This window comes from Euprymna scolopes, chromosome 26 (assembly GCF_053919585.1).
Source record: "Euprymna scolopes isolate OS-2025 chromosome 26, ASM5391958v1, whole genome shotgun sequence".
NCBI classification, from domain to species: domain Eukaryota; kingdom Metazoa; phylum Mollusca; class Cephalopoda; order Sepiida; family Sepiolidae; genus Euprymna; species Euprymna scolopes.
In genome coordinates, this window is record NC_136507.1 from 31,497,245 (window position 1) to 31,523,457 (window position 26,213).

General features: G+C 34.5%; 1 protein-coding gene across 15 annotated transcripts in view; it reads right to left on the reverse strand.

Annotated features, from left to right (window-relative positions):
• Nucleotides 1–26,213, reverse strand: part of LOC145247969 (uncharacterized) — a 394,038-nt gene that overhangs the window by 21,994 nt on the left and 345,831 nt on the right. For 13 of the 15 annotated variants that reach the window (XM_080109621.1, XM_080109619.1, XM_080109622.1 and 10 more), the window contains 2 exons: nucleotides 13,466–13,611; nucleotides 3,322–3,472 (listed from right to left, as the gene is read on the reverse strand). In XM_080109621.1, coding sequence (XP_079965747.1) covers nucleotides 3,322–3,472; nucleotides 13,466–13,611 — 297 coding nt within the window. Of the gene's footprint in view, nucleotides 1–3,321; nucleotides 3,473–13,465; nucleotides 13,612–20,993; nucleotides 22,851–24,149; nucleotides 26,077–26,213 lie in introns of those variants that run through there. The other 2 variants (XM_080109618.1, XM_080109631.1) reach the window with 2 other exon arrangements.

Below are 26,213 nucleotides of genomic sequence, written 5' to 3' on the forward strand. Positions count from 1 at the left end.
GCGAGTTTGAATTGCCTTTCAGTGGAGCGTCTGTAAATCAATCAGAAGAGACAGTAAAGAACTTTGATTTCTTACAAAAACTGTTTGGAACGTCTTAAAAATTGCTTTACAAAAACATTCACAAATCTAGGGTTAAAGTGATACCAGTTTCTTTGAATTACCATTCATAGTTCAGTAGACATAACTTGAAATTGATATTTCATGTCAGAATATTTCTAAAATTTCTAAAACATCATTTTGGTTGCTAATGATTTTTGATATTTTTTTTTTTATGTTCAGAATTGCTGAAACATGAAACAAATTGCCTGGTTGTTTAAAACCATTGTGATTGCTGAAATTCAATAAAATGATAACACCTTATGCTCCCTATTCATGCGCATGTCTATTACGCCTCATACAAGGTTTATTTCAGTAACAATCTTGTGTGTTATACATGTAATTTTGATGAGATGTAGTGCACCTCCAGAGCATTGTAGACAATTTCATCTAACATACAAAGTCATCTTATCAGATTTTCAAAGTCAGACCCAAGCTGACAAATGAACCTTCGCTTTTGGCTAGCCAGTTTTTATTTATTATTGTTATACCATGTTACTTGCAATATAACATACTTTGCTATAATTTATTTATGCGACACAAACTACTAATATGAAATATTTTTAAATAACCACCTCAAAGTAAAAATCAGTAGTGCATTTTACACTGAAGAATATAAAAAAAAGCTACCTCATGTGCAAACCTCCTGCATCAGTTATTGCATCCGAAAACACTAAAATCCCTGATGCTCTTTGAAATTCATCAAAACTGTACGTGTATATATGGAACACATTTGTACACAAATATTATGACGCATAAAGCGTGCACTTTTGTTGACAAGTTGCAGTGCAACTAAGCATCGTACACAATGATTATTAATTAGTGCTTAAATCTGTATGATGTACATACACGTGACAAAGAAAATATTGTGCACTAAAAATTACGTAAATTAATCAAGATGAGAACAGTAGTTTGAATAATCCAAACAATACATATCCAGAAATTTTTAATTTGTAGACAATTTTGATTCATGTTCCAACTAGCAGGGCAACTCAGCGTTCTTGGGAATGTGTATTTTTTTAACCTTTGGTCTTGATCTTCCAGATTACCATTTATTTTATTCTTTAAATCTTTTCATTTCAATAATTTTACTGGTTCAGGAAAAATAACCTATTCCCTTGATCAGACGAATGAAATATATTTTTTTAGACTAGTTTCTAATTTGGTCCTTGGTGATGCCAAATGAATAAATATTATAAAATTCCTTTTACCATGATCTACTCAAGGTTACATAAAATCAGAAGAGGTTTTTAAAAGTAACTTTGGTGATTTTTAAATTTTAGACATAAAAAAAAGTTATTTTTTGGGTTTTTTTTTTTACACAGAGATCACCACTAATCAAGGCCCAGAAGCCACTCGGAGGTAAGGGTTATTGTGTGTACAGTAATCAATGGGATAGTATCGTAGTAATCATTAGTATTGGAGATTTGATAAAGTCTCTTACTTAAGGGGGCGGTTCATCAAGAATTTGTTTATTTCGGACTTAAAGGCATTCAAGTTGTAGTCAGGTGGGAAACAGGCAAACGGAAGAGAGTTCCAGTTTTGCACTTCTAAGAAAGAAGCTTTGCTCATGGAAGCTATGCTTTGATTTATGCATAGATAAAAAATAAAATAAAATATATAATAAAAAATAAAACTAATTTGGCTTCATTGTTCAATCCAATATTTTTTAATGAAGGATAATTAGTAAAACATTAAATTATGAACTTTTGGTTAAGATTCGCATTCTATTGCTTACAAAAGCTTTCTGCAGTACTGACAACAGGCAGCTATTAATTGATGAATGATCAACAGCGTATATAATCCACCTCAAAATATAATTTTTATAATAAAATTTTTTTCCCCCTCAATAATAAAATAATATAGTAAAATGTAGCTACCATAATAATATTTTATGAAGTTTTTTTTTTTTTTTTTTTTTAAATCAAACATTTTATTTCCAATAGTAAAATTATATAATAAAATATAACTTTTATAATAATTCTATGATTTGATTTAAAAAAAGAAAACTACTCATAAATATATAATTATTATTGATTAAAAAAAAAACATTTCATAAATATAAAAGATATATATTTTTTAAAGACTCATTTTTAAGATTTTTTTTTTTGGGGGGGGGGGGGGGGGGACCCAGTTCATAAATATATTTTTATTATAAAAGTTCTATTTTTATGTTTAATTAAAAAGAAAAAAAAAAAATTCATAAATATATTTTTATTATAAAAGGTTATATTTTATGTTATAAAAATTGGAATAAAAACTTTACACAATGAAAACTTCCTAATATCATTTAAAAATGATATTAGGAAGTTTTCATTGTGTAAATAAGTATAGAAAAAAAACAAGATTTTAACAATAAATTATGTACACTGTTGGTCATATGTAGATTAAAATTTGCAGAAACTCTGAAACAAGGGAATGTGAATCTTAATGATAACCACAATTTTTAGTTGAAATCCTGAAACATCCAAATCAAATGGTGTTAAAAAGTCGCTGCACATGTGTGGGAATCAAATTCTCAGCCAAAAGACACAAGACTGAACTGAAAAGTAACACGAATTATCTTTCCTTTGTTTCTGTTTGTAAGCGACTGCTAGGTGCCACATATACATCCGGTGAAATCGGATATATCACTTCCTTCTCTCTCTTTGTCGGTGGACTCTGACCAAGACGGATGCACAAACTACATCTGCGCATGGACGCACCTCAAACTAGACATGCATACAAGAACTCATACATGCATCGTCTTCCAGCACACACGCATTTACTGAACTCTATTCAAGGTATGGACTAATTTTATCAGAATTTTATTAGACATGTATTCCTTCATGTAAATAAAATGTACACGTTTTATGATTCTCGTAACTGTGGATTTTTAATGTATCATTCCACTGTAGGACATTTGTCACTGGCGTCCCCTACAGATTTGTCAAATCTTTAAGATCACGTCCATGCAAGGGGGTGAGAGTATCAAATCTGTAGGGGAAGCTGGTGACAAATGTCCTACAGTGGAAAGATACACAATCGTCAGTTACGAGAATCATAAAATATGTACATTTTATTTACATGAAAGAAATACATGTCTGATAAAAATAGTCCATACCTTGAAGTTCAGTAAATGCAGGTGTGTGCAATACGTGTGCGCTGGAAGACGATGCATGTATGAGTTCTTGTAACTAGAAACGATAACACATCGTAACAATAAAACAGTTGTCTTGTACATACCGTTACATTCTTGTCACCACTGCATATTTTGGCATCACATAATCGTCGCTTCCTCCATAAACTGGCCAACGATTTCATCATACCATCAGTGTGCTCAGGATCGACGTACGTCTTTTTAAAAACGACAACAGGTCGCGAAGATGCAGAGAAACTGAAATGTAGAAACAGAATGAAAAGCTTATCACCAATATGAAACAATTTTCATACTTTACATGTATTTTGGAATCTAAACCAATTCGCAGAGAATTGAAGACCAGAAAAAATACAAATGATCAAAATACATAAGCATTGTTTAAAATGGCATCATCATCACCATATCCATTTAACATCCATTTTACATACTGGCATGTGGTGGATCGTTTTTAGAAATTGATTTTCAAACTAACCAATCTTTGGCCAGGTCTTTATTCCTCTTTCTCTCAAGTCTATTCTTATCACCTTCTCCCATATTTTTCTTTAACTTTCCTCTGTCAACTGACCCTGCTACATCAGCTGTTCTATATCTAACCCAAGAATTCAGTTCATTCTTTCAACATGACCACACTATCAGATTCTTCCTATACTGCCCAAAGTTAATCTTCCCCTGAGGTCATCAGATCTAATCCTGTCTTTAACACTCACATTATATATCTATCTCCTCATTCTTGTATCATTTCTTTCTAATCAATTCAGGTCTTCAACACTCATTGGACAGATTTTCCTTTCATATATCATGCTCCGTACACATGTTTGATAGACCCTTCCCCTTGGTCGACAGTGGTAACTCTCTGCTGATCAGTAATAGTAGAAGTGCCCTGAATTTAGTTCAATCATTCCTAACGCAAAAAAACAATCAAAAAGACATGTCAGATTAGGTGAAAGTAAAAGATTTCAAAATGAAATGCATTTTGTGTCTTTACCAGTCAAAAGTAATTTTGAAGCCTTTAAGCTGCTGAATAGAAAGTAATTACCAACTTGAATTGACGAGGATGCGATAACGTTATATACTTATATAATAGATTTTAAAACCTTTTTTTTTTATCAACTCCCCTCCTACACAGTTCCAGTCTTCTGCCTTTGAAAGCTTTTTCATTTTTCTCATTCTCTCACCTCCCTACTTCATATTACCTCCTCCAACTTTCCCATTTCCAATCTAAAACGCATAAGAAAAAACTTTTCATCTTCTGATGCAAAGCATTTAGCTTTGAAATGCCATGCCCCCCCCTACTCTAACCACCTTTAACCTTATTGACATTATAATGTAATAAAGTTCTTACGTAACTTCAATTTTTATCTCTTTTCATATGTAAATATCCATATCTTGTCAGACTCAATTGATGGGCCTAGCAAACTTCATCTTATCGAAGAACTGGCTGGTGAAACTGGTCTCAACATCCGGGCAAAACAGAAATTATTTACAAAAAACAGAATCCAGCTGATAAACGGAAGCAATACCTAAGCAACGGTATATATCCATATATCCAGTCAGCAAAAATAGACATGAAAATACGAAAAGGCAAGGCCTATGCCGGATGTCTTTGACAAATTGCACATTATCTGGAACTCCTCCCCTTCATTTTTTTTTTTGACCCTGGTGGAATTAATGTGTCTTGTTCTACGCCTTGGATACTGAAAAAACAGCAAGAAAAATCACTTGACGGAAAATACACAAGGATGTTACTAGCTGCACTGGACATGGTCAGCTGGAGAAAACAGCCAACCATAAAACGCCTAGATGAACAGCTTTCCTCCTTTTTCAGTCTCATAGAAGAGAAAGGAGGACTCAGTTTGTTGGTCAGTTCCAGAGAAGTCATAACTTGTGATATCCTGGGCCTCCAAAATCAGCAGAGATTAGACCATTCCTGTAATGATCCGGCCCCTGCTGATTTTGCAGTAGGAGTTTAGTTCTCTTTCTCTTTCGAGAACTTAGTTTATTGCTAATCGCCTGAGGTACCCTGACCAGGGAATGCCAACAAGGCTGCCCAGGCATTTTTTGCAGGTTAGAGTGCCCCACTTTCCGACCCATGGAATCCATTGTGTAGCCAGAGATTAGTTAGAAGACCTCATGCATACATCAACCAATTTGTGGAAGGTTCTGGATGCAATCTAGAGGGCCTGTCGACAGTGATGTCTGATAGAAATGGTTGGGAAAAATGAGTGAGGAGATTCCAAGATGAGTTCTCAACCTAACTGATTGACCGTACACCTACCCATCTATCTGCATATACATCGCATGCTCTCTCTGACACAATTGAAGATACAAATACACACTTTTCTAACTTCAACAATTTAGAACATTACGAAATACAAATCAAAGTTTTTTTTAAATTAAGAAAATTTTTTTTTTCTTCAAAATTTTTATGTAAAATTAAAATATTGTATAAATATTTTGAGGTAATTCCTTATAACTGAGAGAATGGAAGGAGGAAGGGGATATTTTCCAAATATCACAAGCAGAGTGGGTGGGTTATAGACACAGATTAAAAAGAGTAACAGGGCACAAACAAAAATTGTATTCCAAGTAAAAACTCCAGATATATTTACGTATCATGCAAAAATAAGTATCATCACCAAAACTTACGAAACATTGAGTAGAATTTAATTCAATATAAAAAATCAGTTTTTGTATTTTACTGATCTGCCATTCATTATGATTTGGTTAAATGACAAACCGACTTATCTCCTCTTGCTTTACAATGGTGGATTGGCAAAATACAATAAGACTGATTTTTATCTTAAATTAAAATTCTCCTAGATAATTTTTCTTAACTTTTGGTGTAGATTGCTATTTTTGCTTGATATATAAGTATAATATAAAGTTTTCCTGTTAATTCATTTAGAACTGTGATTTTCATTTGTGTAACTGCGATTTTCCATCTGCGTCAAATACTGTACAAGCATTGTTCTAATTCCTATCCATGTGTTTGTTGTTTCTAGAGTTTTGGAGACATAACATACAGGGTGGAGCAAGAAAGTTGTCGCCTTAAAGCAAACAAAACTACAGCTTTTAAAACTTTTATTGAAAAAAATAAATTCAGGTAACTTGATTTTATAGTAGAGCAGACATCTATTCAATGTAGCCACCTTCAGCCTCAATCACTGCCTTGATAAGGGTCCGAAACTGGAAGCATGCCTTTTCCACAGGCGCTGGCGGGGAGCTTGGTGAATACTCGGCAGATGGTAGTGATCAGGCTGGCTTTAGTGTTGTGGGAGGTCATATTGGTGATGTTCTCAATGCATGACCAAATGAAGTAGTCCAGCGGGTTCAGGTCAGGGAACGAGGGTGTGGGGCAGGGAGAGGAAGGTACAAACTTATAGCACTCCTTCTAAAGTCAAGCCTGTGCCTCTTTGGACTTGTGGGCCGGCACAGAGTCCGCCTTCCATACCTAGGGTCTGCCAGTGACCACCTTATTGCACCAGGGGATCACCACACTCTTCAGCACATCCAGGTACACTTTGGTGGTGAGGTTTAAGCTGACTTCGAAGATGTGAGGTGGCATGAAGTGACCCTCACTTGAAACCACACCAGAGATCATAACCATGGCCAGAAACTTTGTTTTCATCACCCTGAGTACGTCCCTGTTATTCGTGGCAATCCAGCAATGCATTTTGAGGGTGCTGGTAATGGTCCCGTTGTCATAACTTGGATAAGTAGAGAGCATGAGTTGTACAACGATGCATCTTTGATCTCGTTCATTGAACATTGTGTCACTTTCAAAAGCTCTTGGGATTTGTATACAACTGGCCAACTAGTAGATGGTCTACAACAAAAAATACAAAATCGATTTTCATCACACAGAAATGGAATCATGTCTTTTCTAGGGCAACAATTTTATTGTTCCACCATGTATATATTCTGAAACATCACTTCCTAGGTGTGCTAACTTTGAATAGAGTTTGTTCTACAGAAATACTTTCACTTAGGATGTTGGTAACCCTCTTGTAAATACCTGATGTTTCTCTCGAAAGAATTCTAACCAGAGAGACATCCAATGCCAACAATAGAATCATCCGATATGGAATGAATGAATTGTCGTTTTGTGATTCCAAAATTATTGTCATCTTTTGTGGGTGAATTTATTCATTTTCAACCCTCAAATCTGTATTTTAATGTCAACCGAGAACGGACAGAGCTAAATTGGTTGCAAAATCAGCTCTAAGTTTTATTTCTAAATGGCTACGGATTAGGCACAAGAGGCTTTAGTTTTTCACTTAAATTCATTTTTAAATAAGCACCAATTTAAGGATAACAATTTTCAAAATAATTTTACGGTGTGTGTCATGTTGACATTTTTATTAGAATAATCGCCAAGGAAATCAACAAAAAGGTTGGCTGCTTATTAGAGCAAACATACTGAGACAAGTTGATTAGCATAAAAAAAAGGAACAGTTTTGATTCGTGTTTCTAAATTTTTGAAATGAGGATTGGTTATTTGCATTATTTGGATTTATCAGACTACTGTTTTCATTTTGAGTATTATTTGCACAACGTTTCAGTCGATGTAACCTACGACCTTCTTCAGGTGTATCTTGTCGAACTCGCGAAATGTTTCTGTTAAACTTGGGAATTTGGACAGAATTTCGAGCGGAAACTTTTATTTTCTTCACAGGGGTAGTGTGAGGTTCAATCCTCAGTGTGGGCAACTGAAAAATACAATTGGAAATTATTTAGGCCCTCTATCCAGTCATAGCTGACGGAACAAGAGCACATTACCCCTGTGAAGAAAATACAGGGTTCCGCTTGAAATTCCGTCCAAATTCCTTGAGTTCGATAAGATACACCTGAAGAAGATAAGAACAGTAGTCCGATAAATCCAAATAATACGAGTTTTGATTCACTTTTCAACGTTTTTGGTTATCTTGTTTTACGGCACAATCAACATTGTAAGATCTTTAACATGTTTTCATTTGTTAACATGTTTTCATTTGTTAACATGTTTTCATTTGTTAACATGTTTTCATTTGTTAACATGTTTTCATTTGTTAACATGTTTTCATTTGTTAACATGTTTTCATTTGTTAACATGTTTTCATTTGTTAACATGTTTTCATTTGTTAACATGTTTTCATTTGTTAACATGTTTTCATTTGTTAACATGTTTTCATTTGTTAACATGTTTTCATTTGTTAACATGTTTTCATTTGTTAACATGTTTTCATTTGATAACATGTTTTCATTTGTTAACATGTTTTCATTTGTTAACAGCTCAAATATGGATTTATATTTCTTTTGTTACTCACTCCTCTTAAATTTATACCCAAAATTACTTTCTATTATTCTGCTTGAAAGCTTCAAAATCAATTTTAAATGGTAAATAACACCATAGTGGAAGACACTTCAGTCATGATTAAATAACAGAATCCGAAATGGCAGACGTGTTTGTACTATTGTGTTTTTACAAATTGAAAGTAATCTTGAAGCCATTAAGTTTCCAAATAGAATATAAATATGTGATTCTATGACAAGAGTTTTTATTTATAAAACTCTTTTCAGTAATGCAATGTAGAGAAATTTTTAAAATTATCGGCTTTAAAAGCATCTGAAATTGGTTATAAAAATGGGAAAATCTCTTGTGAAAATTCCAATAAAGATTTTATTTCTTAGTTTTCAGTTACTCAGGCAGAAAAAATAATTCTCCACTGTATCAGTATAATATATATATATATATATATATATATATATAGTAAGTTATAAAATATATATGGCAATTATATATATATATTTATTTCCGTGAAGATGAAATATATACAATATATTTATTAAAATATTTGTATCCACTTTTAAACTGGGTTCTTTAATGAGTAAATAAAAGAAGTGAAAAGGTTGCCTGGGATTGGATGAGAATCATTTTTAAGTATATTTTCAGTATGCTTCTAATACCGTATTACGTTTTTTTTTGTTTTCATTACTGCCTCCTCCCATTTCAAACCAAAATATAGACGAGAGAAGCAGAAATGTTGGAAAAGTATCTGAATTTGTGGCTCATACGCAATATAAATTTTATTAAAATTGTACATATTTGAAGTTTTAAGAGTGTTCTATCTTAATGAGTCGCTTACAAGTAAGGAGCATGTAGATATTCAGTACACAGAGGGTAATGTAGAGATTTGGAACCATTTCTATTGTCTTCCCCGGATAATTTTATACATATGATATAAATTTCATCAAAATAGGATATATTTTGATGTTTGAAGTGGTTATGCCATCATAGCTCCCTGAGGGGGAGGGGGATTTAGAAATTCAGAACCATTTGCATCTTTCCCCAGTAAATTTTACATGAAATCTAAAATAAACAAATTTAGATGATGTAGATTCTCTAACCTTTTTTCCTATAGGGAACACAGACATTAATAGTTATGCATTTAATTCAATTTACAAAAAGAAAAATCTAAGATGAGCGTACTTCAGCGAGGGTCGATATTCATGACATTAAATCGAAAATGTATGACCAGCAAACCAATTTAAACAGCTACAAAACCTTTTTATATCAATATAAACCAAACATGATATAATTTCCTCCACTTTCAGTTTCTTTTGCTTGGTCAGAAGACTGGGATACCAACCACTGTGATCTCGGTTTTAAATTGAGCTACATTTAACCATACTGATGAATTGCAGAGGCAATTAAATACATGTGTGAATATATAATTTTTTTGGTGAAACAGCAGTCTTTGAATGAACTAAATAAATTTGCTCTCCATCACGCATTCAGATTTCAAGTAAGGGAGCTAACTGCCACCCTACTTAAATGCATAGTTCTTTATAAAAAAAATAATGCACCCAGATAGCCTTGCAAATATATACAGGATCCATAGAATATTTGTTCCCAATTTTCAACTAATTTTATTTGTTTTATTTTCGTTGTCAATCTTATCTTCATGAAAACAGTGACTATATTTGTGTTTCTTATTTATTTTTTTTTTTTTCAGAATAATCCATTATAAACCTCCGTATTTGTGGAAGAGACAGACTTTATTTTTAATCCATGCTTGGCGGACAAATAAGGAGATGTCAAGCATCCTCAGCATCAACAGGAAAACGATTAAAAAACAAGAAAAGAATCAAAAGAGTCAGGATTTAATAATGAGGTAACAAAAGAGAAAAACAGAATGACAAAGTTTGTTACAGAAGTTCAAAAAAAATCGACAATTAGCGAGCAAGTTGATGAGTATCATTGCAAACAGGACAAGCATACAGGATTAGGTTTGTGTTGCCTGAGAACATCCACTACATTTCATGTAGAATAAGGAAAAAATAATTTCTGTTAAAAATGATGAAAAAAAAAAGAAAAAGAAAAAGAAGCAATTGAAGCATACAAATAAGCTGATCAAATTGAAAAATCCATTTGAGCCAAACATGCTGTGGTTCAATTCTGAATTTTTGAGAGATGACGTGAATGTTTGTATTATTTTGATTAATTGGACAATTATTCTCATCTCATTCTCATCTCCCCTGCATAAAAAAAAAAATTTTTTTTTTTAAATGAAAATATGCATGGGTATCGATCCTCTGTTTTGTAAAACACTTTTTTTTTTCACTAACATTAACAATTAGCATAGATATCCTGAAAAATTGAGTGATAGGAAAGCCCTAAAAAAATATCTTAGTGATCCGTGAAGATTGAACTTTTTATATGATCTACAGACCTCTCTCGGTTCAAATTTTTGCAATGCAGAGATAACCCCTCTTTTCCTTAATAGAGAAAAGGAAACATGACTTAACACTCAAAGAAGGTCGCAGGGTACAGCGACTGAAACGTTGTGTTAATAACATCCAAGACGAGAATGATTGATTACTCAAAATAATACAAACATGCTGTGGTTCTTCTGACGAGAAAGATATGCCAATTCTCAGAACAACAGGTGACTTAGTACTTCATCCAAAGATGTTTCCAGAGCCATGCAATTTCAAACGACAAAAATGGTTTCGTAATTAATGAAGGCAATATTATACTAACCAATTTCTTTCCTGAGGGCCACAGATGAACATTAATGGCTGCATTTATATTTTAAATGAGATGATGAAACTCTGTATCAACCAGGTAGATACAGGAAGGCCGTGCGTGAGGGTAAAACTTCTATTATATGAGCTAAAAGCCTCACCAGCCCTGGCTCTTAGATAACTTTGTTGACCACACTTTACTTGAAATCTCTGCCATTACAGCTAACCTAATTGTATCCCCGCCTATTTTTTCTTTTAAACTCTTATTCATTATTAGGGGTTACTATTTAGAACCATGTCTACAGGACACTATGTTGGGGAGTTGAGCAGCAAGATGTTTGCAGTACATTTAAATTTCTGCCTGTTAGTACAGTCAGGGAAGTAGGAAACAGGAAGTGAATTCCAAAGTCTAATAGTTTGAGGGAAGAAAATATTGGTATCTGAGGACCTCTACATTGAAGGGGTGGGATTTTGGTGCTTGTTGGGTTAGTTGGGGGTAAATAATACATGCTGAGATTGCACAAGTGTTACAAGTTCATCAGAACTCATTCCATTAAAGTACTTGTAAAAGAGCCACAAGGATGCAACATGGTAGTGATGGGACAGGAGTTCAAGCTTGGTTGATAGTGAGGGGCTTATTAGACTGGAGACACTTTTTTGAACCCCAAGGAAAAAGAGACTAGTGGTCGATGTATCAGTGGAAACGTGGCAACTATACTCCATGTATAGGCAAATGACAGGATTGTAAAGATATAGAATACTGTCAGGTGTGAGTAGTTTTCTAGCACAGTAGAGGGAGCCCACTTTCTTTGCAGCAGCCTTGGCAATGTCCTTAATTTGTTCAGATTCCTGTTGTCTGTGAAAGTTAAGCCAAGAAGTTTGAGCTTTCAGGTAGAGTGTTATCAGTCATGGCAATCATTGGTTGAGAAGGTTTCTTCCGTTGAGAGACAATGACAAAGGGCAATTCAGAGGCCGACTTAAAATTATCATCACCGCCAAAAGCAGGTTCCAGTGGAATCAACAGAACAAGTAATGATAATAAACCAAAGTTTTTTTTTCTCTACGCAGTAATTTGACATATCGGCATTCTACATGAGCACTTATGCATTTCTTGTACATGTGTCGGAAAATGCATTCTAGTTGGAATGAGAGTTTAAGTATATTTGTTAATATTTTTGAAAGAATATTTTTATAATACAGTAGAACACCTAGATACGGTGACCCTAGAGTACATTTTTTTCAGGTTATGATGTGGAGTACAATATTTTTCCGCTCCCTGGTTACGGTATTTATCCCACCTTACGGTGTTATTTATAATGTTATTTGATTATATACATGTGTATTATATATTGTACTGTGTTTTGTTACTAATTTTTAATGCTGTATCCCGGGGTTTTACTGTAGTTTAATTTCCGTATGAAATAACAGAAAATCATTTAAACCAACATTCTTTTATGATTATGCCATACAACTTTTGATCAGTTTGAGTTTCACTGAATGAGCAGCTGGCATTCATTCAGTACAAGTTCCACCGCATTTGGCATCCAATCATCCTAGTTTAATGTATAAGGCGTTTCACGTTCAGTCAATATGTTACACTGAACGACGCGTCTAGCATTAAGTCTGTATATGTTTCACTTGTACTTAAAACTCCAGAGAAACTTTATGAACATTTGAAGGAATAATGTTTACGGTAATTTTTTTCATATTCAGAGAAATATTTGAAATATCCTCTGAGATTAGATCCCAAAACACCCACCTCAGTATATTAGAAATGTTTGTTAGTCATGAAAACACAAAATAGTTTAGCAAGGTGTATGGTTTTAAAAACAAGCTTCACGTGTTTTTCGTGCAACATTTTGTCTGATTTACGAACCCGATTTAATCGATATTTTTGCCATTCTTCATGATTTAACCATCAAACTTCAAAGAAACCGTAGCAATATATTGAAATCTTTCAGAAAATGTTGACATCACACTGTGAAAGATTGAAAAATGACCACCTATTTCAAGTGATCATCACTACTGCTATTAATACTACTCTACTACTACTACTACTACACTGCTGAAAACACTGCATAACATAAAGATTAAAATTTAAAACAATGAAGAAAAGCCTTTTCATAAATAATCAGTTTTTTAAATCTTTTTTGGACTCCAAAACTAATGTAGGTACAATTTATAATATACCCCCCCCCCCCAAAAAAAAAAAATAATATTTACCTTAGTGCCATATCCTTGTCAGTGCAGCCACGCATTTTGGAATTCTGTAAAGATTGTTCTGGCCCAGGATCATAAGATTCAATAGGCGATTGGGGAATTATATTTGCCGTTGCTGCTGCTACTGCGGACTGGACCTCCATAGCTTCCTGTAATTAAAAATAAATCAGAAGTAAAACAATTAAAACTGCTAGTAAATAAATTGAGACAAGACTTAGAAACTATAGAATAAATCTCAAACAAATTTGGCATCTTAAACTACAGCAAGATGGCATGTGGTGTGCAAAAACATCAAAAACAAACTTTTCCACTTAACACTAGATTAAGGGAAATGAGAAAATTCTGTTAGAAGTTAAAGAGTAATATTCAGGCTATCAAATCACAGATAGGAAGTTGTGACACATAGCAGATAAGCTGGAAAAAAAAAAAAATTTTTTTTTTTAATAAAAAGGTCAAGTTTTTGACAGTTCTATAAGTGGAGTGAAGAGTATAACGTATGTATACCAGAGATGCAAGTAGCAAGTGGGAAAAAGCTGAAATCTACATGATTTCCAAACCTGACGGGACTACCAACATTCCCTGTGTGTGGGGCGGGGAGAGTAGTACAACAACAATTTTTTTCTCTAAACTGCTGTTCGTTTCAAGTAAGAAAGTTAAGTGGAAGACATGAAGTTCATATGTGGGTGGGGGAAACAGGAAGTCATTCTTTGATGAAACCAGTTATCTAACTGATCACCCCTCCATCTTGAATTCTTTGAAAGATGAACCTTAATATTTTCAGTAGATCAAAGATAAACTGTCATAATCAGACTTTTTGTAAAAAAGACTAACGATGTTTCCTTCCATTTTTAATAACTTTTACAACCATTAACAACAAATCTATTAGTTTGCCAGTTGTGAACAAATCCCAAAAGTACTAGAAGCCTTCTATCATGTCTGAAAATGAGACAATGTTCAATGAGCTTGGAGATGCGCCACTGTACAACTCATGCTCTTTACCGATCCAAATTATGACAACACAACCATTGCTAGCACCCTCAAAATGCATCGCTGGATTGCCACGAATAACAGGGAGATTCCCAGGGAGATGAAAAAGTTTCAGAGCATGGTTATGGTCTCTGGTGTGCTTTCGAGTAAGGGTCACTTCACACCTTTTAAGCCGGCTTGAAAGTCAACGCCAAAATGTACCTGAATGTGCTGAAGTGTGTGGTGATCTCCTGATGCAAACAGGGGGCTGCTGGCAGACCCTGAGTGTGGCAGCAGGACTGTGCCGGCTTACAAGTCCAAAGAGACCCAGGCTTGGCTTCAAAATGAGTGCCACGAGTTTGTACCCTTCTCTCACTGGGCCCCCCTCCTTCCCTGAAGCTGAACCGCAGGACTACTTCATTTGGTCATTGAGGTGGTGATTGAAACTGAAGGCGGCTACATTGAATAGATGTCAGCTCTACTACATACTCAAGTTACGTGAATTGATTTTTTCAATAAGTTTTAAAATAAAGCTGTAGTGTTGTTTTCTTTAGGGCGACAACTTCATCGTTCCACCCTGTACTTGCCCTATAACTTAAATAGTAATTGTCCTAAATAAGACATGAAACTGTATCCAGTGATATGCACAAATTTACATCATATAATAATTACGTAAGCAAAAAGAACAATATCATGATCGCACGAGAACTTGTTAGCTGAATTATTACTTTGTTCACCTGGTGAACAGTTGTTTAATAAATCTCCTTTTCTGTCCTTAATACGTGTTGGACGTTTTTTCTTTTCATTTTTCTGAATTGCTAAAAAGTAAACATCATGAACAAATAGTTAAAGATATGAAAAGCTTGAAGGAAAACTTTACCAAAATGACTGGATTCGATATTCAAAAATCTGAAAAGGGTTGACATGCCATAGAACTAAGACACTTTACCAGAATTAAAATAAATACATAGATAATATATACTGAAATGAGATATGACGATAATATCATTTAATTATATTGACGTCATTTGAGTTGGATTCAAATTACTTAGCAAATCAATAACACAGACGATAGTGAAATAGCCTGAAAGAACAAAATTCAAACTTTTTTTGTAAAAATTCAAGATTTCATATCAAATGAAAAACATTTGTGTGTGTGTGTGTGTTTTAAGACTAGCAACTCCTTTTTGATAAATATTGTTTGGTTAAGGAGCACACCACAAATGAACCATAATACTTGACAACAGCTGACCAATTTTAATTCTAGCTAAAACTTACTTTTGAATTGACATCTTAAAGACTTCAAAATCACATTGAAAATGGCCATTGCAAACGTTTCGTCAGGTGTGTTTTTTTATTAGTGTGTGTGTGTGTGTAAGTATATGTTTTTATTATTTCAACCTCGGAGATTTTTTTTTTTTTTTTTTTTTGCTTAGATCGTCTGACGAGATCGGCAGGATAATTTATTGTCCTGTCTATTAAATCAACTTGTAATGACTTAAGTAAAAATCCTTGAGTTTGAAATAATAAAAACACACACACACACACATGTATATATATATATATATATATATATATATATATATAGAGAGAGAGAGAGAGAGAGAGAGATGTGTGTGTTTTTATTATTTCAAACTCAAGGATTTTTACTTGAGTCATTACAAGTTGTGTTAATATATATATATGTATATGCGCGCAAATAAATAAATGAGACTCTCCATTAAATATGACAAAGGAAAAAAAATAGATAAATAATTATTTGCTAGTGTTTGCACTAATATTTACATTCATTCATATAATATTCTGCTTTTTCTTTCCTTAGTCTTTATGTTGCACTTTGAAAAAGGCCAAGCACAATTTTTGAAAGCCAAACTGCTTAAAAAAAACAAAACAAAAAAAACAAAACAAAAAAAAACAAAACATTAGTCCCCCCCAAGAGATACTGGACTGAAGGAGTAAATTAAAGATTGTCTCTTACAATATGATTTTATTATTTGTATTGAACTATGTAGCACAATATTTCTTTCTGAGTATTAATAATCACTAATTTATTTATGTCAGTCCTATATTTAAAATACAATGAACACTTTTCGTAGAAATGTTAATAAACTCATATTTGCTACATATTAGCTTTTCTGTTCAGAAAACTAATTTGTTGCGCTATCCAGAAAAATAGCAACTTTACCAAAACATATTTGTTGATTAAATATATTTCTTCATTTTGTGGAATTTCCACAGGTCCTACTAGTATGAAATAATGTCCAGCTTGCTATTTGCTTTCTCAATTCTAAAGTACTTGAGATATGTTCGTTTGTCTTTGTTACTAACATATATATATATATATATATATACATACAGGGTGGGCCAAAATAAGGGTCCTATTTTTTAAGTTATTCAAATTTAAAGATAGGACCCTTATTTTGGCCCACCCTATATATATATATATATATATATATATATATATATATATATATATATATATATATATATATGTGTGTGTGTGTGCACACACATTCTATAGAGTGGAGGATACAAAAATGGTTCAGGGATAGATGTGGAGAACTGATAAAAAAAAAAATGAGAAAATACTGGGAAATATTTAGCAAATAAATGCACATTCCTTTTTTTTATTATAAGGTGAAGGATATGAAAAAAATAATTCTTTGTAGATAGATGTGAAAAGAGAAGAAAGAGAAAAGCAAGAAATGAAAATTAGCAATATGTATATATATATATATATATATATATATATATATATATATATATCTTTTGCTAAATTAGTTATAAAAAACGTTTGAAAGTTTAAAGGAACAAGAAAGCCGGTTTAAACAAGTCTAAAAACCAACTTTCCTTCAAAATATAAACAGCTGTTAAAAAAGAAAATAAAGAATAAGAATAAAAAAAAAAAGAGATAAAAAGAAAATGGCTGCACAAATATTTATATTCGGTTCTAATAATATATCTATATTGTAGTAGCAGACCACAAGGGGCAACTGACTGCTGCATCCATAGTTGCAGATAGAAAAGTGATAGAAACTGCTGCAGCAATAAATGTGCATTTGCATCAGTTATTGATGACGATTATTATGATTCTCAGTTGTCGTCGTCATGCAATTACTACCGGGTTCATCTCTTCACAAGACGGGGGGGGGGAAGAGGAGGAGGAGGAGGAGATATAAGCACCACCCAAGATAATGTTATATTAAAATCAATAAAATTAATCAAGATTTTGGTTTCAATACAATAACAAATATTTACTTCTTTTATATGACGGGCGCGTTGGAAATTTGATGCTTTTTATTTTGAATCCCACAAAAAAGAAAAAAAAAAAAAGAAAGAAAAAAAAGGTGGGACCATAAGTTTTGTTGTCATAAATGTTTAACACAAATAAATAAATAAAAAAAAAAAAAAATAATAATGCTTTTTATTCGATAGCAAATCTTCACGTACTTGAAAGTTTTGGAGATTTTCTAGGACATTTATTAGAATAGCCAACAAAATAAAAGGTATGAGAAAAACAAAAAAGCAAATAAAAGTAAAAAGATTTAGTTGCATAGGTAGAACTAATGATCGATGCCTTTTCTGTTTTTGTTTTGCTAGGATCAAAGTGTGGTCTCTATTCTTTTTCATCTTTTCTATCCTAGGTCAGTGAAGGAGAAATTGTTTTAGACTGCGGCAATTTAAACTTTTGTCTCAACTAAGAGTGCCCCTTTAGGGGAGCTGGAATTTTCCCCATATTAAAAACTAGCCTTGCGTCTAATTGCCCTTGTCCGGAGATGAATAAACAGGGATACGCCTCCTCTGATAAATTATTAAACAATTTTCTGGAATAATTGTTTTTGTTGGCAGAATATCTGGTTGGTCAGATGGAGTAGCAGTAAAAATTGAGGAACAACCGCCAATCAAAAATGGAGGAGCCACAGTTTCGCGAGACTCACCTTTCTATTTACCTGACTCCCTCCCCCATGGTCAAGCTTAAAATGGGGCGTGGTTATTACTAAATATTACAACTGGTGTACCGTAATGACGCACTAAAAGTCAATCATTCCATACTTTTCAAGGCTCATACCTGACACCAATCATCTGGTGGACTGAAATTGAATGAGGACTAATCACTTGTAAAGTAATACATCTATCCTACCCTCCGCATGAATATGTGTGTGTGTGTGCATCTCAATCGACACATCAGGGTTCAATTGCAGACCTCACAACACCGTCACAAGTATCATTGCTAAGTTAAAAATGCATTTCATGTTATACCTGATCTTAATCAAAAGTATAATATTGCTTTCAGTAAAATTCTGTATGCGTAAAAGAAAATAAAAAAATAAAAACATGGCCTGATCTCATAATTTCAATCCTGTGCGGGGTCTCATCAGACAAGATGAACTCATCAGGTCCCTTATGTATGCCTTACTCCACATTGGAGATTTTCTACAGCAACTACCCGATCCTTTCAGAAAAGCAATATACTAACAAAATTTAATCCAAATGATTGGATATAATTTAAATAGGTTAGTCCATAGAGTAAATGTGGCACTGTGGTGACTACTGAAGTGAAAGTGATGAACAGTGAAATAATAAAAGAAAATGTGTTTGGACGTTAAGATGATGACCACCTGGCCCCAACTTTTCACTTGAAAACCTTTGTATATTTTACCCCCCCCCTTTTTAAATAAATAATTCAAAGTATAGTATTTGTTACATACAGTCCTCGAGAATAGGTACCCAATTGAGTACCTGGACAAAATGTTTTTAAATACTGAACTGATAGACAAATGTTGACAGAATGAAAAGGACAGGACTTAGTTAAGAGGATAGATAGACAATGACCAACGACCATCCCCCACTTTTTATGTCCTTGTGCCTAATTTATCAGCCTTTTTTCTTTGGACGAATAAACAATATAAAGTGTAGTATCTGTTCTCAATAAGAAGGATAATTTCTGATTAGCAATTTCTAAACGTTATTTTTGTCCTCCTAAACAAGTTTCCTCTTTTGGTGGATCCGGATATTCCCCATATTTGTCACATACCGGCTCAATTGATGACATAGCCAAATAGCCAATCGAACATAATAATAGGGACTTACATCTCCGAGACATTATGGATCCAGTTCCAAACACCAGCAATAACACAAGACAGAATTCTTCAAATTCACATGTATAAAAGTTGTTTACATCATCAATTTCATATTTATATCACTAATATCGCTAGGTACGCGCGATAATGACAGAAAAAATGGGGGAGGGGCATAGTTTTGAAAGCCGATTTATCATAATTTTTTGTAGGTTTCCGACTACTTTTTGATTGTATTTGAAAGATTAAAGACTAAAGTTAATTTCCAAAAGGAAAAAAATATATTTATATATATATATATATATATATATATATATATATATATAAAGTTATGAAAAATGTTTTCACGGTGACATGTGAAAGCTGACAAATTCAGCTAAATTTTTAAGTTAAATTAATTGTAAAAATCCTTTGAAAGATACATATTAGTTTTCTGGGTCTATTTCAAAAGATACCCAAGATATTGAATTAAAAAAAAAAAAAAAAAAAAAAAAGAGTAAATAAAGGGCTTAATTAGCCCCCAAAAGCGAGAGATTCTAACTTCGCTTACGCAGAAATGAAATCGTGTAAGCATGGATTCTACAGACGCCCAAAATGTCGAAAAGCTGTGTGAAAATGACGTCAGGTAGCTGGGAGGGAGGAAGGACGTACTGCCCCCCACAACCGTGCATTCCTATCGTGAACGTTTGTATAATTTTTACCATTTTTAAATTTAATTATTTTTCTATGTTCCTGCTTTTAAATATATATCACATCATACGGTTTTACTAATTATGTACAACAAATTATGGCACGGCAAATAGCTCTTGCTGTGGTTGTTTGTTTTTAGATAATAAATCTTTGAAAAAAAAAAAAAAAAAAAAAAAACTGTAAAAGAATATAAAAAATAAATTTGAACAAAAACAAATGAGTTAAACATAAAAGTTCCAATAATTTTTTTAAAATCTTTTTATAGTGAACATTTTTTCACAGTAAATGCTTACAAAAAAAAAAAAAAAAAAAAAAAAAAAAAGAAAGAAAAAACGACAAAAAGTAAATATATCAACAAATTATTCAATTCTCTTAAATCTCGGTTCTGGAAAAATAAGTTTATTTTTACGAAGACTTAGCACACACACAAAAAAAGTGCTTGTGCATCTATGTTACCGTGCTGAAATAACATTTAGAAACCTATTCTTAACACGAGGAGGGGTGGATGTTTTGTAACTATTCTCTAGTTTCACCTAACAATTTAACAAACAAATATATGGTAAGAGTTAAATTTAACTAGAAAATATTTAAAAAGAGTGCGCTGACAGTAATGCATAAACACACACAAAAAAAAAACAAACAAAAACAAAACAACAAAAAATGCATCCTGTCTAAAATTCTTGACACAAGAATCCCAGGTTGCTCGAATGACGTGCATAAATATCACGAATAAAGAATCAGCAGGAGGAGTAATTCGTCGTGTCTTAACTTGTCGTACATAAAACGTTCATACGTACCTTAGTAACGAAATACTTTGCTGTACTATTACAAGAAATTTCGTTTTTCATGTTCATAGTGCGGAGATGAAATCTTTCCTTGAATCTCCGAAACCAACCCCCACTGGCTTCAAACCGTTCTCCATTCGCCTCGTTGCCCTTCCGGGTCTTTAAAGAATTAAACAGACTTCGGGCTTTGCTCTGTATAAGACTTTGGCTAATTGGAATGCGTTTCTTGCTTTGAGCTTCGATCCACTCAAGCAAAACTTTCTCCATATCAACAATCAGGCTGTTCCGTTCCCGTATAATAAGTGCGTTAGCCGGGGTGGCATTTTTAACTGCCCTCAAGAACCTGTCCTTCGAGTTGACAATCTGGCTGACCGTTTGGCGCAAGAGGCCGAGTTTTCGACCAATCTCGGCATTCGACAGACCCTTCTCGCTCAGGCGGATCATTTCAAGCTTGCGATTTAAAGTCAAAGACGTGCGACTTTTTCGGCCTATCCTTTGACACTTGCTGGCCATTATGATCACAGTAAGTTCAAATTCTTGTACGAATTGCAAAAATTCCGACACAAAATATTCAAAATTCTTAATCAAACCTGTCGTCGCCGGCCAATGTTTAATCGGCACAGATCATAACAAACTGACCAGTATTGTTTCAAATTGATAGACGGGCACTCGGTTTACAAGGCCACTAGAATCGGGTTTCATACAGAGCACCTGGTATTTTCAAACGGTCACTCCATCAAAATAAAATCGGAATTCCAAGAAAATAACGTTTGGCAAAAATATGGCGCCGATCATTGAAAACACAAAAGACGAAATCCGTCGTAAAGCGAAATAACTGCGAAGCGCAATAAAATTGAAGAGCGAAATACAACGAAATCGACCAAAAGTTGGAGCCGAGGGTTTTCGACGAGTCCCATTAAAGGCAGAGTTACAAAAAAACAAAACAAAAAGGTATTTTTTTATCACCTTCCCAAGCGTAGTATAAACGCTCCCAACCTCCCCATGTTAAGAACGACTATCGAGGTTGAGGGTGTTTATTCCGAAAGCCGTTCTTAATATGGAGAGGTTGGGGGTATTTATACTACGCTGTGGCAAGTCATAAAAATACCGAAAAATTTGGTACTTATGTTACTGAAACAATATTTTGAAACCATTCTTAACATGGGGGGGGGGAGAGTGTTTTGTAACTATTCTGTACTTTCACCTGACAAAAAAAAAAAAAAAAAGATATCGTAAAGCTTTAATTTGAAAATGCTATATAAAAAAGCCCAGTAACACGAGTGCATAAAACCAAAAATTACAATATTTAATTAATTTTTGTTGAATTTAAAAAACGTAAAAAAATCGCAAAAACCCCCCCAAAAAACAAAAAAAAAACACACACACACAAACTTTAAACAATTAGAATTGTAGTCAATTCTTTTTCTTTACATACACACAAACATGGCTAATTAAAATAAAATAATCGGTACTTGTAAGGAATAGGTATCCAGATGATCAAAATACCGAGTCCGGTAAAAAGTCTCCAAAGAATTTCAATTTAAAAGATATTTTTATTAAGGAAATAAATTTGGTATTCCTACAGAGTTTGAATCGAACCGATTTCTTTATTTTTTCTAACTCTAAACTAAGTTTTCTTTTTCAGATTGCTGCCACAAGTGCCAATCTAAATAAGCACCCTAAATTTTAAAGTTTAGTTAGGCAAAAGTCGGTTTGGAGATTTAGTTTAGTCTGCCGTTCAAATTTCCGAACTGATTCGAAAGGTATTAAATTTTACAAATGTTTGATAATCCTACAAAATGTTTAACAACTTTAATCGACGAGAGCAGTTTTTTTTTATCTGTTAACAGAAAAAAAAAAAAAAAAAAAAAAAATTCGCATGTCTGTGTTTTTCTCGTGCTAGTGTAACTGATAAGTGCACATTAAATTTTTAATAATCGAATATTTATCGAAAAAATGTAAACAAACATTTTTTTCTAGTGCTAGTGCAAGTGCACTTGCACTTCCGCGCTATTTTTTTTTTAAATAGTATTTTCAAGTTTCATTAAAGTTTTGATATGTTTTTATTAAATTGTAAGGTTAAAATACAGAATAGGTACAAAACACCCTCTCCTCCCCATGTTAAGAATGGCTTTCTAAATAATATTATTTCAGCACAGACTAGTAGTACAGTGTTTTTTTTTAATTAATTACAAGCAAAAATATGAAACAAAGAACTACAAAAGCCCCCCCCCCCCAAAAAAAAAAAAACGCATTAAAAATGTAATTGTTGATTGCAAATAAAAAATACTGAGAAAATCCGAAACAGTTTTTGTTTACAATTGTTTTGAAACCAATGGCATTACACACACAATAAATAGGTGAATGTTTGGCATCCGGTAGGATGCCCTATCCTCAGCTTGAAGAAACTGATAAGAAAATTAAAACCAACTGATAGACACACACGCATAAACGTTACTACTGGCGACATAAATTGTGAAAGGGAAAATAAATACAGTTGGGAAATTAGTGAAAACATTTTAATTTTCTACTTATTTGTAACTTGCATAAAAAAGAAAAAAAAAAGTCATAAACATTCAAAATTCCGTAGGCAACAATCAATGTTTTTTTTTTAACGTAAATTTTCTAATCTTATTTCGGCGGACTTGAACGATAAACACCCAAACTTCCCCATGTTAAGAACGGCTTTCGGAACACTCCCAACCTCGAAAATTATATTATATTCTAAAACATACTATAAAAATTATAGGGGGGGGGGTATTCTCGTTCAGGCCCGCCGCCCGCTCTTATTTCTACAAAAAAAAAAAAAAAAAAGTTTATGTCGTCAAGATATAAGCAAGGGATAAATCTAACTAGCAGAAAAAAGGGGGGAAAATACACAATCGAAATACGTTTCTTTATTTCGAAGTTAAGAATAGACTTTTACAAGTGCCCGAAAAAAGTTTTTAAATTTCAGAAGAGGATCCCCTCTTCCTTCCTAAAATCAAACTATGCAAGCAAAGTACAAAAAACAAAAACAAACAAAAAACATTGTTTTTTCTCTCTTTTTTTAAGCGAATTGTGTTTTTGTTATGCGAGTGCCACGAGATATACACAAGTGCGAGAAAAGGTTCGACGTCTTTTTTTTTTTTTTTTAAATACCTGAAAATCAACCGTTTTGAATCTTACCTGTCGGTTTAGGGCGATTTCACTGAGATTTGGCAAATGTGCTGCACTAATAAAACTATTTTCTGCGTCTGCTTGCACCATAGCTACTCTCAAGCCAGCCGGATGTCCAGCGAAATTGAGGGCCCCAGCAACCGCTGCATCGTGCGTACCCGTCAGATCATGAGAGGTTAGAGTGCTCAAGCCAGGAATAGAGTTTATACCAGCCATCGGTAGTGACTGGGCCCCTATGGAACCACTGGCACTGCCCTGTTGAGGATCGAACTGCTGGAACGCATCAAACACTTGAAAAAGGACAAATTTGGCGGTTGCCCTTATGCAGTGATTAGTGTAAACCCTGGACAGCTTAGCAGTGAGGGAGATCCTTCTCATCATCGTGGACAGGGCCTCTTTACCCAGGGGGGAGGCATTGTACCAGATGGAGTCCTGGAACGACGTGGTCCTAGGGTGTTGAAAGAGGGCAGATTCATGCGGGTTCCTCTTCCGCAGGTAGCGCTCGAACGTGGCCACGGGACATACGGCATTACCGGTGGCGTACATTCTCACCCCGCGACCTTCCCCGGAGGAGGAAGTTGTAGGGTCCATGTTACATCCGTTCGTATATATAGAAAGGGATTTCCGTTTATAGACATACTTCCGCCCGTACTCATCGGTAGCGAAACCAAAGTGGTTCGGAGTTAAATACCGCTGATTTTCTTGTCCTCTTCGGAAAAAATAGAAAGTGACCTCGAACCAGACTTTGTTGAGAAGACCCTCAGGTGTGTTCGGGTTGAAGACCTGCGAGTGGGAGTAGAGGGTGGCCATGTCGGCCTGGCTGATCGGCTCCTTGTGCTCGATCGAACCCTTACCCGCTTCTTTGAGGCGCTTCAGGGCAACTTTGAACGATAGGTTAGACTTCCGAAAAGCCGGGTCGTTAACGATGTTCACATTTTTCAGGTACCGATTCAGGCCGTGTCGGAGGGCGACCAACGATGAGAAGCTATAGTACTGCCCACTCTGGGTGCGGACATTGATATAGAAATCGGTCAGTAATTCGTCCAGTTCGTTCTTGGCCATATCTTCAATCGCGGTGGAGATGCCGCGACTATGACAAAAGTCGCGGAAAATTTTCGCACTGTACTTAGTCGCCTCTTTTGTTTTTTTGCTATCATATTGGTGGGGCTCCTTCGGAGGTGGCGGCATAACCAGTATGGGGACATCTTCGTTGACCACTCCGGCCGCCGGTAAGGGAATGTTAGTACCGGCCAGCAAAGGGTTGGCCGTGGGAGAAGAACCCGGCGGAGGCGATGCTGATGTTGATGTCGACGACGCCTGTGGATTGGACGCCATTAGTAAAACTTCTTCCGCACGGCACTACGCTGTAGCGGCGTGACGTCACACACGGATAGAGGCGTAGTGCGCGCTACGAGGAGACATAGTGCCCCGTCACTATAGATCCCATGCAAGTGAAAAAAATTTAAAAAAAAATGGCTGGGACACAGTTGTCGGTGCACAACTAGTTTTTCAGTAGAGGAATAGAAAAAAAGAAAACCAACTTTGTTTCGCAGAGAACCACGTTGCTAGGGCGGAATTAGAAAGAAAGGGCGTTTTTTTTTTTTTATAGTCGAGTTCGTTGTGCCTCTCCTACCTCTCTCTATAGATATTACTATGTCCTTATATGCAGCTGACCGCTTCACTCACGGCGGAAAAAAAAATCGGATCAGTCCGCCGCTGTGTTTGTAGATATGGGTAGGGTAGAAGGGTGTAGAATGTCGACCCGACTACCGACTTACTACACACGCACAGACATATTTTATAAAGAAAACTAGAAAACGAAGAAAGGAGTAGGAGGCTTGACGCTTTTAGTAGTAGCAGTATATGAATATCATAGAATATGTGAGAGGTTTTTCTTTTATTATTATTATTCGTCTCCCCCGAGATATGATTTCCTGGTTCGCGCAAGAATAATATAAAAAAAACGAGGCCGGCTGCTTTTCATATTACACATGGCCGGGCTTAGAGGAAATAGATGGGAGGGAAGGGCGGAGTTGGTTGCGAAAGACGGAAGTGGGAGGAAGGGGAGTTAGA